Source organism: Parasteatoda tepidariorum, chromosome 8 (assembly GCF_043381705.1).
Source record: "Parasteatoda tepidariorum isolate YZ-2023 chromosome 8, CAS_Ptep_4.0, whole genome shotgun sequence".
NCBI classification, from domain to species: Eukaryota; Metazoa; Arthropoda; class Arachnida; order Araneae; family Theridiidae; genus Parasteatoda; species Parasteatoda tepidariorum.
In genome coordinates, this window is record NC_092211.1 from 80525008 (window position 1) to 80540761 (window position 15754).

General features: G+C 30.2%; 2 protein-coding genes and 1 long non-coding RNA gene across 3 annotated transcripts; 1 reads left to right on the top strand and 2 right to left on the bottom strand.

Moving 5' to 3' along the window:
* Positions 1-1071: 1071 nt before the first annotated feature.
* On the bottom strand, positions 1072-10047 carry LOC139426231 (uncharacterized). Its single transcript, XR_011637457.1, has 2 exons — positions 8489-10047; positions 1072-1228 (listed from the first exon to the last, which is right to left on the bottom strand). It is a non-coding gene; the product is annotated as an uncharacterized lncRNA (long non-coding RNA).
* An 851-nt stretch (positions 10048-10898) lies between these two features.
* Positions 10899-11606, top strand: LOC122272612 (tigger transposable element-derived protein 6-like). Its single transcript, XM_043056477.1, has one exon. The coding sequence runs from the start codon at positions 10899-10901 to the stop codon at positions 11604-11606; it is 708 nt and encodes a 235-aa protein (XP_042912411.1).
* Positions 11607-12537: 931 nt separating this feature from the next.
* On the bottom strand, positions 12538-15193 carry LOC122272613 (zinc finger protein 271-like). The gene has a single exon (XM_071184271.1). It carries the CDS (start codon positions 14027-14029, stop codon positions 13439-13441), a length of 591 nt encoding a protein of 196 aa, XP_071040372.1. The 5' UTR covers positions 14030-15193; the 3' UTR covers positions 12538-13438.
* Between the last annotated feature and the right edge of the window lie 561 nt (positions 15194-15754).

The following is a 15754-nucleotide window of genomic DNA, read 5'->3' on the forward strand; positions in this document are numbered from 1 at the left end:
GGATTGCTATGATTTTATTATTTTACTAACAACTTATTCTAGTATATTATATTGAAATATCTGATATATTGAAATGAGTGATATATCTTGAGAAAAAAAAAATTCTAACTAAATATTCTTTGAGTCAGGAAAAGACAGAAAAAAAAATCTGTTGATTTTTTTGAAATATACTTGGCTTTCAACACAATGCCTTAAAAATTTTGTTCTCGATAAAATTAATTTCAGATGATTTTAATCCTTCATCTCTAATTAACCTCGTTATATCATGTTTTTGATCAAAGTTCAGCAGCGTGTTTGTCCTTTCTCTCCTAAATATTAATTTGATCCTTACACACGTTTTTTATTCCATTTCTTATAAGGATTCGTAAAATATATATTAACAGCCAGGATTAGAGAACAACAGAGTTATATTCCTCAAAAATGGCACAAAACAAAAAAGATACAAGGGAGTTAATTTAAATCAAATAAATGTACTGTATGTTTATATGTATTCACGTTTCCTTTCTAAAGGATTCCAGAGCGAATAAAAGAGTATGCATACTTACCAAGCTTTAGCCAACCGAAAAATAAGATAGATTCAATACCTCCTTAATTTACTCTTCTTATATATTTGAATTTTTGTATTAAAGAAATATATCAAATTTAAAATTGAAGCCTAGCTAACAGAACAGAATTTTACAACGAATTGTGGTAACAGGTATGTAAAAACTCAGGTACGACATTTTAAATACAGTAAATTGATGTCGTTGTTCTTCAAATATAATAAAGAGAATACTTTACTAATAAATTTAATAAAAAATAATTCCGTTTTTGTTATGTTCTTCAATTTTTACTGCTAGCTGATCATGTAACTAATATATTCAGAGCAAAAAACTTTTTGAATCCTGCATAATTTTCAGAAAACTACTGATGCACATTTAAACCCTATTTCTTACATAGATTTTATCATCTGTATTTTATAAAAACAAATCGAAAACAAGGTCGAATTTCCAGTCAGAATGAGAGGAGGAATAAGTACATACATACGAAGGACAAGCTTATAAATTACAAAATTATCTATGAAAACTCATATAACCAAATACTTTCTATTTATTCACGTAATTGGTATTATCACGCTGGCATTATTTGCAACTTTCACGCTATTTTTGTTAAACAACTTGTCTTTTAGGCGTCCTCTTTTCTTCAAACTCTTTGAGATACTTACTCCAGTCAGTACACCCTGGTATTGCTAAAAAATAAAATATCGATAAAAATTTTTTAATAATTAAAATCTTACAGTTATTTCATTTACTATATAAATACATGTAACCATTTAGTTTCAAGCTTGTTAGTATCCCTTATTATACTAGATGATTTTTTTTAATATACTATTAAAAATCATACTATTATTGACACAGTCATACTATTATCAATAGCTGAGACCACTTTTCATATGCTTTACTATAATCCTAAGTTAAAACAAAGAAGTCTACTCATAGGTAAGGGTCGCAAATTAGTCTTTATCCGACTATAGTACAAAAACGCTAGCGACTTTTCACAAATTTCAGTACAAGAAGGTGGGTGTAAGGAACAAGAAACAGAGAAGAGTTTAAAAACATCTATAATTAAGTCATTTTTAGTATTTATTACATCCTCTTTATTCCATTTTATTTGTTAAATTTCGTAGAATTTTTGTTTTTAATGCTTTAAAAAATTTGCAACTCCCATTTCATTACATTTTTGTTGTCATCTTTGATACGAATTCTTAAAATATATGTTAACGGTGTTCTATACAGACTAATCCAGAGTAAACTTTCACGAATTCAATATTTGTTCCTAAACTTTTTTTCTCGATAAATTTCTGTTGTAATATAAAATTCAATTTTAAATTAGAATGGTAGTAAGTAATGATTCCTCAGTATCTATACATCCAAATATCCTGAAAATGTAATCACTTGTTCTTCAACTATAATGTATGTTTCCAATAAATATCATTCTGTTATTTGCATTCCTTCCTGGTGTAGCAATTTTATTGGCCATTAGTGTATATTGTATTTTTATTATTATATTATAAAAGGTCATTTGAATTCTGACAAATATTTAAGTTACACGGTTTTCTTGAGTAAGAATGAGTCGCAAATAACATTCCTATGTTTCTATACATTTCGAAACTGAATTTTGCAAACATGTTCTTCCCCTCAAACCTGCTCAACATGTTCTTTAACTAAATTCTTATGCCGCAGTGGACGGATCGTAAAGACACGGTTCCCAGTAAAACACCGAGATCAAGCATCACTGTCAATGAGCAGGAGGCTGACCACTTGACTTCCTCAGGGATGTTTCCTAGACGGTCGCCAATAGCCCATTGCGCAGCTTTGTGCGACGTAAATAAAGTACGTACTACTAAGATCTTTGATTGCTATCAGTTACTCATTCATCACCAAAAAAAGTTTCTTTGTTTTGTTCCTTTATTTACAAATTTATTGTTTACCAACTCACCATCGACATCTGATATGATAGCCCCATTTTAAGTAGAGTTCATAAGGTCCTTAGGAAATTAAAAATGTGGTGGCTAAACTAAGAAGATGTATCTTATTATGTTTATATTGACCATAACATTCAATATTTAATTTTAAAAATTTGTAAATTCGTGGTAACGAAATGTGTGGCTTTAAAATTTTAATTTTAATGATAACTTTATAATTACGATACGGTTACCACAGTTTTCTTAATTTATTAAGGACAATATAAGTCCTGTTAATATATTAAAATACAGATCTTAGGTACTAGAAGCATAAAAACTTAATTTTTCTAAAGGAAAGTTCAAATTAAAAAAAAAAATAGTTTCAAATCTTTGAAAAAATTAAAATTTGCCAAAAATTGATGTCTAAGCTCTGAAGGTTCTAGTAAATTGCAGAGTAAATTTTACTTGGAGTTTTTCGTTTAGTTTTGCCGTTGAAGATTATTTAGAGCTTTGCAAGTTTTTATTAGAGTTTTACTAATTTTAATTGTTAAAGTAGAGAAAATAATGTTCCACTGCTAACACTCTAAAAGGAAAAATAGTAGCACTATACGAAAATGGAAAATCCATCAGAGAAATTAGTCAATTATTGAATCTATCGTATTATACAGCTAGAATGAGTATTATATCATTTGAGGTATATAAATTGTATTTTTAAGTTGAAAATTCATAATTTAAAGGTATATATTTCGAAATAAATTCCTTATTACTTAAGTGTATTAAATTGTAATCAGCATCTGATTTTATTTTTAAATTTTTCATGTATTGTTGCAAAAAAAAATTAGTTTCTCAAAACTATTTGCATTATTAACTCTTTAAACGAACCCTCTATTTTTTTGTAAATTTATGTTAAACTACATTTCAGATTTTTTTGTAAAATAAAAGTTCATGGAGCCTATTATTTTTTATAGTTTGCCTAAAAGTAATTTGGTTTTTAAGACCTTTGATGAGTTGTAAAATTTTACCTATAGTAAAGTATTGACCATTCAGTACTTAGAAAAAACCGGATTAAAATTATGAATAATTTATAAACAAACGGATAAATATCCAAATATGCAAAAAAAAATTTTTTTTATTCAGAGAAAGTACGTTTCTGTGTCCGATTTCGAAACTTAATAGTTAGCACTAAATAATTTTCATATATGAGGTCACCCTCAGGAACCATTAAGATTGACACTTAGTATGTGAAAATCAGATCATTAGAACGAAAGTTATTGAGGGTGGTTATGAGGGAAAGTTATTATTATTATAATTATTTTTTTTTTTTGGCCACTGTACAATGCTAACATGAATTCGCAGATATACAATTGTTAATAGTTTTAGTAGTTCCTGTACTTAAGTGAAAAAAGAAATATTTCTTAAAAATGTGTTTTCTTTCTCACAAAAGAGAGAATAAAATTGCCTAAATATAGAAAATCGTTAAGTTGTAGCAAAATACGAGGATTTTCTTTTGAGAAACAGTAGAGTATGATGGGAGTAGTGAGGTAAGAGATTTTTCTATATTCCTCTCACACATCGAATCAAATAAGAGTAATTGTCTCTAATACTGGAAGTAGATTAATATCGTACTTGAGAGCTATAAAGACTTCGTAGTTCTTTTTGTTATTTACTTTGTTTCATGAAATTTCTTCAATTCTTTTTTAGATTTTCAATAATTTTTCTCCCTGTTAATTTCAACAAAATTTTAAAATCACAAAAATTTCAGGACATCTATTGAAATGTTTAATAATTAAGAATACTTTCTTTCTTTTAAAAAGAAAAGTAAGGATTACTTTGAGCCCTGATTATGTATTACTATAAAGCAGGGTTGGCAAGGTTTAGGACAAAATGGATTAATCCACGGTTTAAACCGGCCTGTCCAAAACCCTTTTACTCAAATAATGTAACAATTTTATCTGAACAATATTTAAGAGGTAAAATAAACATCGAACTAATAATAACATATTGATAATTAAATCTACTAGAAAATATTTGTTTCTAAAAGTATAATGTTTTATTAATATTGTTTGACTCTTTAATACAAACATTAAACAAAGGAAGATTAATCAGTAATCAAGTTCAATTGGTCCTCTCATTCAATAGTACATAACTGAAATTTGGCCTTACCATGCAGGTTAAGTTTTTAGGGACTAAGTACTTGGTTAGTCATAAACAGGTTTATTTATCTATAAGTACTATTCAAGAATACTTTCATTTCATTCATGTTCAATTCTTTTAGCATAGTGGTGATACATCACCAGTGTCAGTAACTGAAACTGATGTCATGCCCTTCAAAACTGTTAATACATTTTTCAGTTATTTTGTATTTCCAATTTAAATTAATATATTTATATTTAAAAATAATATTTTTCTTTAAATAGATGTCTTTTTTTATAATCCTGTGATGCAGAAATTATAACATTTTTAAAAAATATATATTGTGAAAAATAAAAGGTAAACAAATTTAATTTTTTTTAAAAATATATATATATTTTTTAATATTGCCTTACTTATCCTTATGCAAAAACATTTCAGTATTAAAAGCATGTTTATATTTAAAGGATTAGGTATTCACTGTTGTTGTTCAATGAATTGTGGAGCTTCAAAAATTATAAACCTTTTCATATTATAATATAGTATCTTCTTTTAATAAGCTATAGTAAATTGTATAAAAAATATAAATTATTTATTGATACATGTAATTATTATGTCTACAATTGTTACACCTATAGAATTATTCAAGGTTTTGGACTCTTTAAGACAGTTTTACCCAGTTTAAGACAGTAAAACCCACGTGTCGAGTTCAATACCCCAATGCTGCTATAAAGCAGTTACATGTTTTTTTGCATGAAATGTCAGTAGAAAAATCATTTATTATAAAATGAAAACAATTTAGACACACATTTGGATCAAAAATACCACAGCTACCTACATAATAAGAAAAATTCAGTACATTTTACAAATTAAATAAATAAAATTTTTAGTCTATGAGCAAAATGTAAAATTCTCCTTTTATAGGAGCTCTTTAAAAGCAGTTAAGATAAATAAAATACCAAAAGTAATACTTTTTAATATGACTGACAGTCATACATTTCATTCATTCCTAATTCTAAATATTTACTAGACACCTATTTAACTTTTGATAGCTTTAGTTTACAAGATATACATAAATATGATAGGCATTTGAAAACAAAATCACAAAATTTTAACAACAGTTTAGAACTATCATGTTTGAAATTCATTATTCATTGAAACTCAAATACTCATTAAAAAAAGGATTTAATCTTATTAAATTTATCACAAAATTTTAATACAGATTTGCGAGAAAAAAATAGACCTTCGTAAAAATGAATGCTGCACGCCTAATATTGATATAAATAAATACATTGCTATGAAACTCTGCATAAAAGTCATTGCATGCCATTTTGTAATAAACCTAAAATCTTTACCTGTATTTTGCACTTTAATAATTTTGTTCAGAAATCAAATTGATTGATTTAAAGAAAACTGAATCTTTTCTTTTCTCCTGCATTTTAAAAAAAACAACAACAACAAAAAACACTTCTCCGACACTTTGAAAATTACAATTTAAAGCTCATGCTCAAGTTAAAAAAAATCATGTTTTAAGATGTAATTGTTTAAAGATACCGATATTATTTATATTCGAAAATTTCATTACTATTTTATATTTTTACAGATTTATTAAAGTATTAAAAACATTCTGAGCGAGTTGTTTCAGATATTTTCAGCATAAGGCTTATGCAAGAAATCATTTTCTTATTTTTACACTACTGGCCATTAAAATTGCTACACCAGGAAGGAATGGAAATAACAGAATGATATTTATTGGGCACATATATTATAGTTAGAAGAACAAGTGATTAAATTTTCATGATATTTGGATGTATAGATCCTGAGGAATCAGTCCTCAGAGCAACCTCCCCTGGCAGCAATAACAGCAGTTAAACATGTTCTGCGTCAATGAAGGTCAGGACAGTGCGGGCCACACACACACGGTCGTGCCTTGTCCTTCTGAAAGTAGCGTTTTGGAGACCTCAAAGATAAGGTAGAGCAAACTAGCCCTAACACATCAGAAATGTAACAGCTGCTGTTGTGCTTACAATGCGAGCAAGAGATCACCCCATAGCCAGGTGATGGGCCAGTATGACGATGTCGACTGCATGCTGCCAATGGGCGTTCTCCACGATGTCGCCAAACGAGGATGCGGCCATCATGATGCTGTATACAGAACATGGATTCGTCTGGAAAGACGACGTGATGTCAATCCTGTGTCCAGGTTTGACGGCGATCACACCATATGATGCGCGTCAAGGATAACCGAACTGACAGTCCATACTGCTGCAAATGTCGTCAAATTGTTCGTGCAGACACTTGTTGTCTTGCAAATGATCCCATTTCTTGACTCTGGGTTCGTGACGTAGCTGTACGATCCCTTAAGACCGTGTGGATAACGTGTGTCTTCTCGGCAGTAAGAGATGGGGGAGGGGGGCACTGAGATCCTGCACGTCGTTCCATATGACCGTCATGAACTCATCGATCCCATATTCTGCTAACAGTCATGGGATCTCGACCAACGCGAGTCCAATACTTCAGTATAATAAACCGCAATCCCGGTAGGCCACAATTTGACCTCGATCAAACTCAGGAACGTGCGGGTAGGCATTTTTCCTTCTTTTTTATTCAAGAACAACGCTCAAATTCATTCCTGTATGGGAAACTTACTGCCAAATATCTTCTTTTATAAACATTGTAGGTGTCGCTACCACTGCCAGCTTTGCATGAATGCGCTGATAAGTTAATCACTTGCATACCACAACATGCTTCATCAGTCCTGCAAATTTCACGTTCAAGGTGTGTTCCTATCTTGGTGTAGCAAATTTAATAGCAAATAGTGTAGTAGTAGGGGTTTTTTTTTTTTTCGTATTTTGAAAAAATCTTTTTCCCTGAAAGTACTCTTTTTATAAACTAATGACCATGCTAAATTTAAAATTTTGAAATGTGAGATATTCATTAAAAGCTATGTTACCAAGTAAACTTTTTAAGAGTATTTTGACCAATTCCAACTAAGAAAACCCTGTAATGATATAACTGTTACAGTGTTAAAATGAATTCTTAAATAGTTTTTTTGTTTTTTTTTGCCATTTATTTCCTATTCATGAGAATCCCCGCAATTACAACAATCATTGCGCAGCATAGCACTTCACTAAATTTTACCTCATGCATTTAGAGTTTGTGGGTATAAGTTGAATTGATTCAGAAAATTATAAGAAACCCTAAATTATTATTTAACACTGAAGCAAGTATTCCCAATTACTAAATTTTATGTTCTTAATTCTATATATAAATGAGCATATAATTATGTTTTAATAATATAACAAGAAACTAAAAATAGTATGGTTAACACTTTAAAGATCTTTACCAGTCATCAAATTGTAGTCTTTAAAATGTAGAACTCCGGACTATTAGAACAAATAATTTTAAATTGGAAACGCTTTTTTTAAAAAAATATAAGAAATGTCGTATCCTACTTATAGCCTAGTGCTATGATATTGTATATAGTCATGGCTATTTTTTGCTAGTTTTCGTTCAATTCTACATTTCCTTAATATNTCCGCCGGTGGCAACGTTTGCTTTGTTTTGAAAACACCAAAGCATTCTGCCTTTTAATGATGTGTTTCTGATCTAATATATATAATTCTCTTACGTGGCTCCCAAATTTTGGCTGAAGTACTTTGTACAACTAAATAAGATTCTTTTCACAACAGTTAAATATTTACTTTATTTTCTTCATTCATAGAGAAAACAGTCGGCAAAGAATTCTGTTAGGTTAAAAAACATTTCTCTAAAAAAATAACGAATTTTAAAAGAAATAAAAATAAACAACTTAAAAAATAAAAATGCTGTTGCAAGCCATAGATTTTTTTAAAGTTAACTTAGCAACACAAATCAAAATGACATAGAAGCGCGACTAGATCAAAATTAAGATACCTGAACGCTTGACGTAACAAATCCTTTCATTCTATAAGTATTGTATTGCCAAATGCCCAAATTAACAATTGTGTTTTTAAAGAAATTCTCTCTCTCTCTACTATTCAGACTACTATTTCATAAGTTTTACAACACATGGCTTTATCACTCTGGTGGGAAAGACTTTAAAACAAAACTTACAATAGTTACTTTTCTCAACAACTAAAATTTAGAATAGTGTGATTAAGAAAAATATGTGAACTGTTTGCAATTTCAAATTAATATTGAAATGTACAGGTTTAGAATTTTCTACAGTGAAAAATTTTCGGAACTTCAGTATTCAAAAAAGTATACAAAAGCTAGACGTTAAGAACGTATCCAATGAGCGAGCAAAACGAGCATTGGATTGCGAAGCAATCCGAAAAGAACTGCAAAAGCAATTCCGGGGGTTGGCGAGCGTGAGGGAGCAGGGGGCGAAGCCTCCTAGTATATAATAATAACATTATTTAAAATATATAATAAAAATTATTAAGGATGTAACGAATATTCGGCCATTATTTGGTATTCAGCCCTTTTGCCATATACTGCGGTTATTCGGCTGAATATGATTATTATTAGATATTTGGCTGAATAAATTCATGATAATAAAGAAAGATATTTTTTTAAATGTGTTTTTAAATATATTTAATCATGAATATTGCCTAGTTACATTTCACTGCATTAATTATTAGAAAATCTAGCATTTACTCACATTAGATATTTTAGATCATTATTTAGATATTTAAAATATTAAAAAAATACATCAAGTTGTAAATTTTTTTTTAAAATATAGAAAGTTTAAATAGCAAATTTGTTAATATTTATTTCATTTTTAATTTAAAATTTGAAAATTATTTAATTACAAAATTAAAATTTCAAAAGTGAAAATTTTTAAAAAGTTCTTAATTTTCTGGGTTTTAATAATTTTTCTAACAAAAAAGAAAGTTAAGAATACATTTAACAGTAGTAATGAGTTCTTACTTTAAATAAAATAGCATATAAATTACAAGTATAACTATAGCTAAAATATGCTATTATTAATTATTTAGATTTATAAAAGCCATACAGTCGAATCCCGTTTTTGCGAAATTCGAAATAGCAAAAATCTCAAAGTAACGAATATTTTCCGAATCCCCAAATGTATTTCCATGTGAACAATGTATAAAAAATACCGATATCACGAAATCAATTATCCGATTTAGGGAAGGCGAAAATGAACACCAGGTCTTATTTTCTTTGATGAACAAGACACATTTCTTCAAAAATGTTCTCAGAAATGAACTGTTTTATCACCCTTAAAATACTAATAAGTTTCAAATGTGAAAAACCTGTCAAAAAAAGAAGAATCACTGGAAAGAGACCACCCTGAGTTGACCCTTGCATTGATTCATTCATGTTTTAAGAAGTCAAAATACACATGCTTTTAAAAGAGGGAATTCTATTCAATAGAAAGGGCTTGTCAAGAATGATAGATTAGAAGTGGCCACCCTTAGCAGAACAATTCCTTCCTTGAATTACAACAGACTAAATAGGGGGGGGNAAGGGGGGGGGGGGGAGCTGTTCTAAGAATTCAAGGTGTAAAAGGGGTGTAAACAAGTTTCAGAAAATTTCCAGAGTGGTGTGCAACTTCAATAGGAGAAGGTTAGTTAAATCAGTTTGCCTGCTTTCAACGTTTGCAAGCATTTTGTTTTCCTTCTTAAGCATAATGAGTGGTCAAAAGAGTAAACAATTTTTTATTAAGGAAAAACTGGAAATTATTTCAGAAGTTGATCATGGGATATAAAAAGCTGACGTTGCGACAAAGTATGGACTATCCTCATCTACTCTATCTACTTTTTTAAAAAATCGAACGAAGTTGGAACAGCAAGTGCAATCAGCATTGATTGGATCACATAGAAAAAAGATACGACTTTCAAATTTTNTGCGCGAATTAATATTCGAAGATTTTCGCGAGAAAATTTGAAACCCGACTTGGCGAATGTAAGATTGGCGAATTTCAAAATACGGTGTCAAAGAAGTGCCCGGGAGTCGACAATGTGTAAAGTCGCTTCCGGGCCCCTCTGAAAAGGCTTTAGAATTTGCAAGAACTTTTGGAAACGAAGATTTTCAAGCAAGTGTTGGTTGGTTGAATCGATTCAAGGAAAGTTATGGTATTGTTGCAAAGCAAATTTGTGGTAAAGCTAACTCTGTTGATTTAAAAGCTGTGAATGACTGGAAATCAAAAAAAATATCGGATGCAATTAGGTCTTATGATCCTTCTGATGTTTTCAACGCAGGCGAAGCGGGAATTTTTTTCCAGTTGTTACCAAACAAAACCTTGGCGTTTAAAAAGGATAAATGCATTGGAGGCAAAAATTCAAAATTGCGTTTAACTGCTTTGTTTTGCTGCAATATGTCAGGCACTGAAAAGAGAAAGGTTATGGTTATCGGCAAATCTGCGAAACCTAGGTGCCTAAAAAATGTAAATTCACTACCTTGTGATTATAGATCTAGCCACAAAGCGTGGATGACGACTGGAATATTTAATGAGTGGTTGGTTAAGTTTGATGAAGATATGAAACGTAAGAAAAGAAAAATTCTGCTCCTTATTGATAATTGTTCACCCCACAATGAGCCACCAAAACTGGAATGTATTCACATCGAATACTTTCCTCCTAATTGTACGTCAATTTTACAACCTCTGGACCAGTGTATAATTAAAGTGGTAAAGGGAAAGTATCGAACACAACTTCTGATGCGTATGCTTGTGCAAATCAAAAACAAAGAAGCAATTACAAAACCAGATGTAAAGCAAGCAATGGATATGATTGATGGAGCATGGAAAGACATTAGCCAAAAAGTCATCTGTAATGGATGGAAGAAAGCAAATTTAATTTCAGCAATTGGCAATGGAACAGTTGATGAAATTTATGATGTTATCATCGATTTGCAGCCTTTATTGGATCATGTGACAAAAGAAACATCAGTGCCAAACGAAGTCAGTCATGGGGATTTTCTGACTGCAGATGATGATGCTAGAACATGCGAAGCATTGACAGACAATGATATTGTACGTATGATTCAAGAAAACAAACAAATCACTTTCGGACAGCAGCGATGATGAAGAATGTCCAGAAGAAAACAATGTACCTACAGCTTCACAAGCCTTGGCCAATTTGGAAGCTGTAAAGAGATATTTATCGGCAAAAAAAAAACTTTTCAGATACTTTGTTTGAACATGTGCATAATTTGGAAAATTTTTTAATTTCTACTGGTTCTAAATAATTTGTTCAGAAAAAAATTACTGATTATGTATCTGGCTAATTAGCAAGTGTTAATAAATTCATTGTTTACATTAGTTTTGTGCGCTCTTTTAATATTACATTGATATTTTCCCAAATCTAGATTAAAAATATAATATCAAAACTGTTAATTGATTTTTCATACAAATAGTAATCCCAATGTAACAAAATAATATTTGTTAATGTTGAAAATTCGTAATAACGGTGAAACGAATTTTCATTAGTGTGTAGAAATAGCTTCGGTACCATGGAATTCGCTAAAACGGGATCCAACTGTATTGCCTTGTTATTGGCATCAAGATATTTAAATTATTACAAAAAATAAATCAAGTTCTTAAAATTTTTTCAAATATACAAAGATTAAAAAAGCAATTTTTATAATATTTATTTCATTTTTAAATCAAAATTTGAAAATTACTTTAATTACAATCAGAAGAGAAATTTTTAAAAAGTAAGTATTCGGCCTAAAATTTGGCCGAATATTTGGTATTCGGCCCCATCACTATTCGTTACATCACTAAAAATTATGCTGAAATAAATATTACGTAATCAATACAAATCTTGATAAGAGGTAACATTTTAACTACACAATAATCTGCATCAAATAACTTTAATAACCATTTAGAATTTTATAACTATCAAATAGTCAGCTGAGTATTTGGAAAAAATAGAATCATTTGGGAGAGATTGATTGCTTAATATTATATGAAGTTAAAATGCCATCTTTAATTAACATTTTTTTAAATATAAGGCCTGGTTACTTTATGACATCTGGTGCATATACAACTGATATATTTTTATTTACAATTACTTAAAAAATAAAATTTTTAAATTGATGATTTTTTTAAAAGTTTTGGAATATTTGTTCATATTGTGACATTTGCCTTCAAAATAATCGTTATGTTATTCATCATATCTCTGAAGGTAAATTTCTCTATCATCGGCAGAGGCAGCACAATAATAGTCGTTTCTAGCTTATTTTGAACAGTAGGAATGCATTGATTTATGCCTATCTGAGCTGAGAAGTTTATTTTATACAATTTCATTTTTAAGTTTTTAGAAAAAAGGAAAATTTTTCTCAATGGTTTAAGTTATTGATAATATGTTATGTTATTAATAATATGTTAACTATTAAAAATTTGAATAAGCAAAAGAATGATGTAGCATAATCCTCTTGATCCTTGTTAAGAATAAAAGAATTTTTAATTGAATTTTAGTAATATTTCTATGCTTGCGTGCAGCTTTTCAATATCCATAATAATAAAATATCTAAATTCATAATTATAATACTTAGTTCCTTTTGCTCATTTATGCAACTCAGTTAGAAAACAAAACTTAACATCTTTTTCATTTGTCCAGTAAAAGAGTTATTCAAATTTAATTACTCAATGCAATCTATTTTTAATTCTTTCATAGAAAAATTGTTTTAAAAATAGCAGAGAAAATTGAAAGCAATCACAGTTAATAAAGCTGTAAATCTAACAAGGAGTGCAAGTTAACAGTGAGTTAAGAAACCCCCAGTTAAGAAAGAGAGTGTCCAAAAAGAATGAAAAATACAATTTTTGAATCGTGGTCAACATTTCGAAACCGGGGTTTCGACACTGGGTGTTTCACGTAAGGTCAGTGTCAACGGTGAACACAGGGTTAAGAATTAACTACAAGAATCAGGTTTCTCACCAGTGTGAACATGACTGTGTTTAGTCAGATTACTTTTCTGCGAAAAACTCTCGTTGTATATACTACAAGAATAAGGTTTCTCACCAGTGTGAACACGACAATGATTATTCAGATTACTTCTTTGCGAAAAACTCTCGTTGCATATACTACAAGAATAAGGTTTCTCGCCAGCGTGAACACAACTGTGATTATTCAGATTACTTTTTTGCGAAAAACTCTCGTTGCATATACTACAAGAATAAGGTTTCTCACCAGTGTGAACACGACTGTGTACAGTTAGTTGACTTTTTTGCGAAAAACTTTTGTTGCATATACTACAAGAATGAGGTTTCTCACCAGTGTGAACACGACTATGTTTAGTCAAATCACTTTTTTGCGAAAAACTCTTATTGCATATACTACAAGAATAAGGTTTCTCACCAGTGTGAACACGACTATGATTATTCAGATAAATTTTTTGCGAAAAACTCTCATTGCATATACAACAAGAATAAGGTTTCTCACCAGTGTGAGCACGACTGTGTACAGTTAGAGACATTTTTTGCGAAAAACTCTTGTTGCACATACTACAAGAATATGGTTTCTCACCAGTGTGAACACGACTGTGTTCAGTCAATTGACTTTTTTGCGAAAAACTCTTGTTGCATATAGTACAAGAATAAGGCTTCTCACCAGTGTGAACACGACTGTGTACAGTTAGAGAGAGTTTTTGTGAAAAACTTTTGTTGCAGATACTACAAGAATAAGGTTTCTCACCAGTGTGAACACGACTGTGTTTAGTCAGATGACTTTTTTGCGAAAAACTCTTCTTGCATATACTACAAGAATAAGGTTTCTCACCAGTGTGAACACGACTGTGTTCAGTTAGACGACATTTTTTCAAAAAACTTTTGTTGCATATACTACAAAAATAAGGTTTCTCACCAATGTGAGCAAGACCCTGTTCAGTTAGANTGAGAAACTCATATTACATAAAAAACAAGAATAAGGTTTCTCAACAGTGTGAACACAACTCTTCTTAGTCAGATGACTTTTGCATGAAAAAATTCTTATTATATACTAGAATAAGGTTTCTCACCAGTGTGAACACGATAGTGTTTAGTTACATTACTTTTTTGTGAAAAACTCCTATTACATAACTACAAGAGTAATGTTTCTCAGCAGTATGAACAAAACTTCTATGGGGAAAAGTCTTGTTATATATACCACAAGAATAAGATTTCACTCTTGTAGGAACACAACTATCCTTAGTCAGATAACTTTTAGGGGATATTTCCGTATCGCTATCTGTGACTCCCACTAGATTCGCCAAGGCGAGATTCAACTGAGGTCCTCTATTTAATACCAATAATTATATTTCTCCATTCATTGCCGATGTATTTTCGACAATCATTGTGGAAGTACTTAGAGCACATAAACTAAAATCAATTAATATATTTCGCACATATTGAAGCAAGATTTACTATTTAACATGATACACAAATTATTTCGAGCACATTTTTCTTGATTCAGATTTCCTAACTCATATAAGTTCGGATTATAGAAGCTCGGATTGTTTGGAATCATTGGAATGAAGGATTGACAAACGCATGGGTGTAGTATAGTGAGACGAGATCTTTGCTTAAGCTTATAGCTTTCTGATCCCATTAATAAGGCTCTGGCTTAAGCTAGAGAGACAGCAAATACCAACACTTTCCATGAAAGAAGAAGGAAGTTTGCTTTTCTGTAGATATAAGGAACAGAAGGTCCCATCTTCCCGATGGCAACGAAAAATTCGATTTTCAAGGTTACTCTACTATTTTTGTGGTTTATCTTATTATTGGCATCTAAAAAAAATTTACAACCATATTTTTATTGTATTTTGTAGATTTTCGCCTAAGATTAAAAGGAAGTGAAGGTCTTCTTTTATGTGGTGGCAACGATTAAAAGGTTACTATTTTAATTCTCGTGGCTACATTATTTGCTGTTTTAGTCGCCAGTCTTGGCTCCATTGTAGTGTAGCAGTTCATTGTTGCACGTGTTCTATTCGCTATTGATAAACATTGATTTTATTAATTTGTATAGCCTAGTAAATCTCTTATGGTAAGTTTATCTATTTATATAAGTTTTGATTTTAAAAAATATTCAATTTTTATGCTATCTTTGAATATTGCATCGCGTGTTAAATCTTATATTTATAATTATTATAATCGCTCAATTATTGATATAGTTAAGTGTTTTTTTTTTCTTCCTATGCACGTGTAAATGTTGAATAAACAACGCTTGGCAAACAAAAATATAGACGGCATTC

What these genes read in the sequence shown, in the direction of transcription:
- LOC122272612 (XM_043056477.1), top strand. Translation starts at nt 10,899, where the DNA reads ATGTCAGGCACTGAAAAGAGAAAGGTTATGGTTATCGGCAAATCTGCG.
- LOC122272613 (XM_071184271.1), bottom strand. Translation starts at nt 14,029, where the DNA reads ATGTGCAACAAGAGTTTTTCGCAAAAAATGTCTCTAACTGTACACAGT.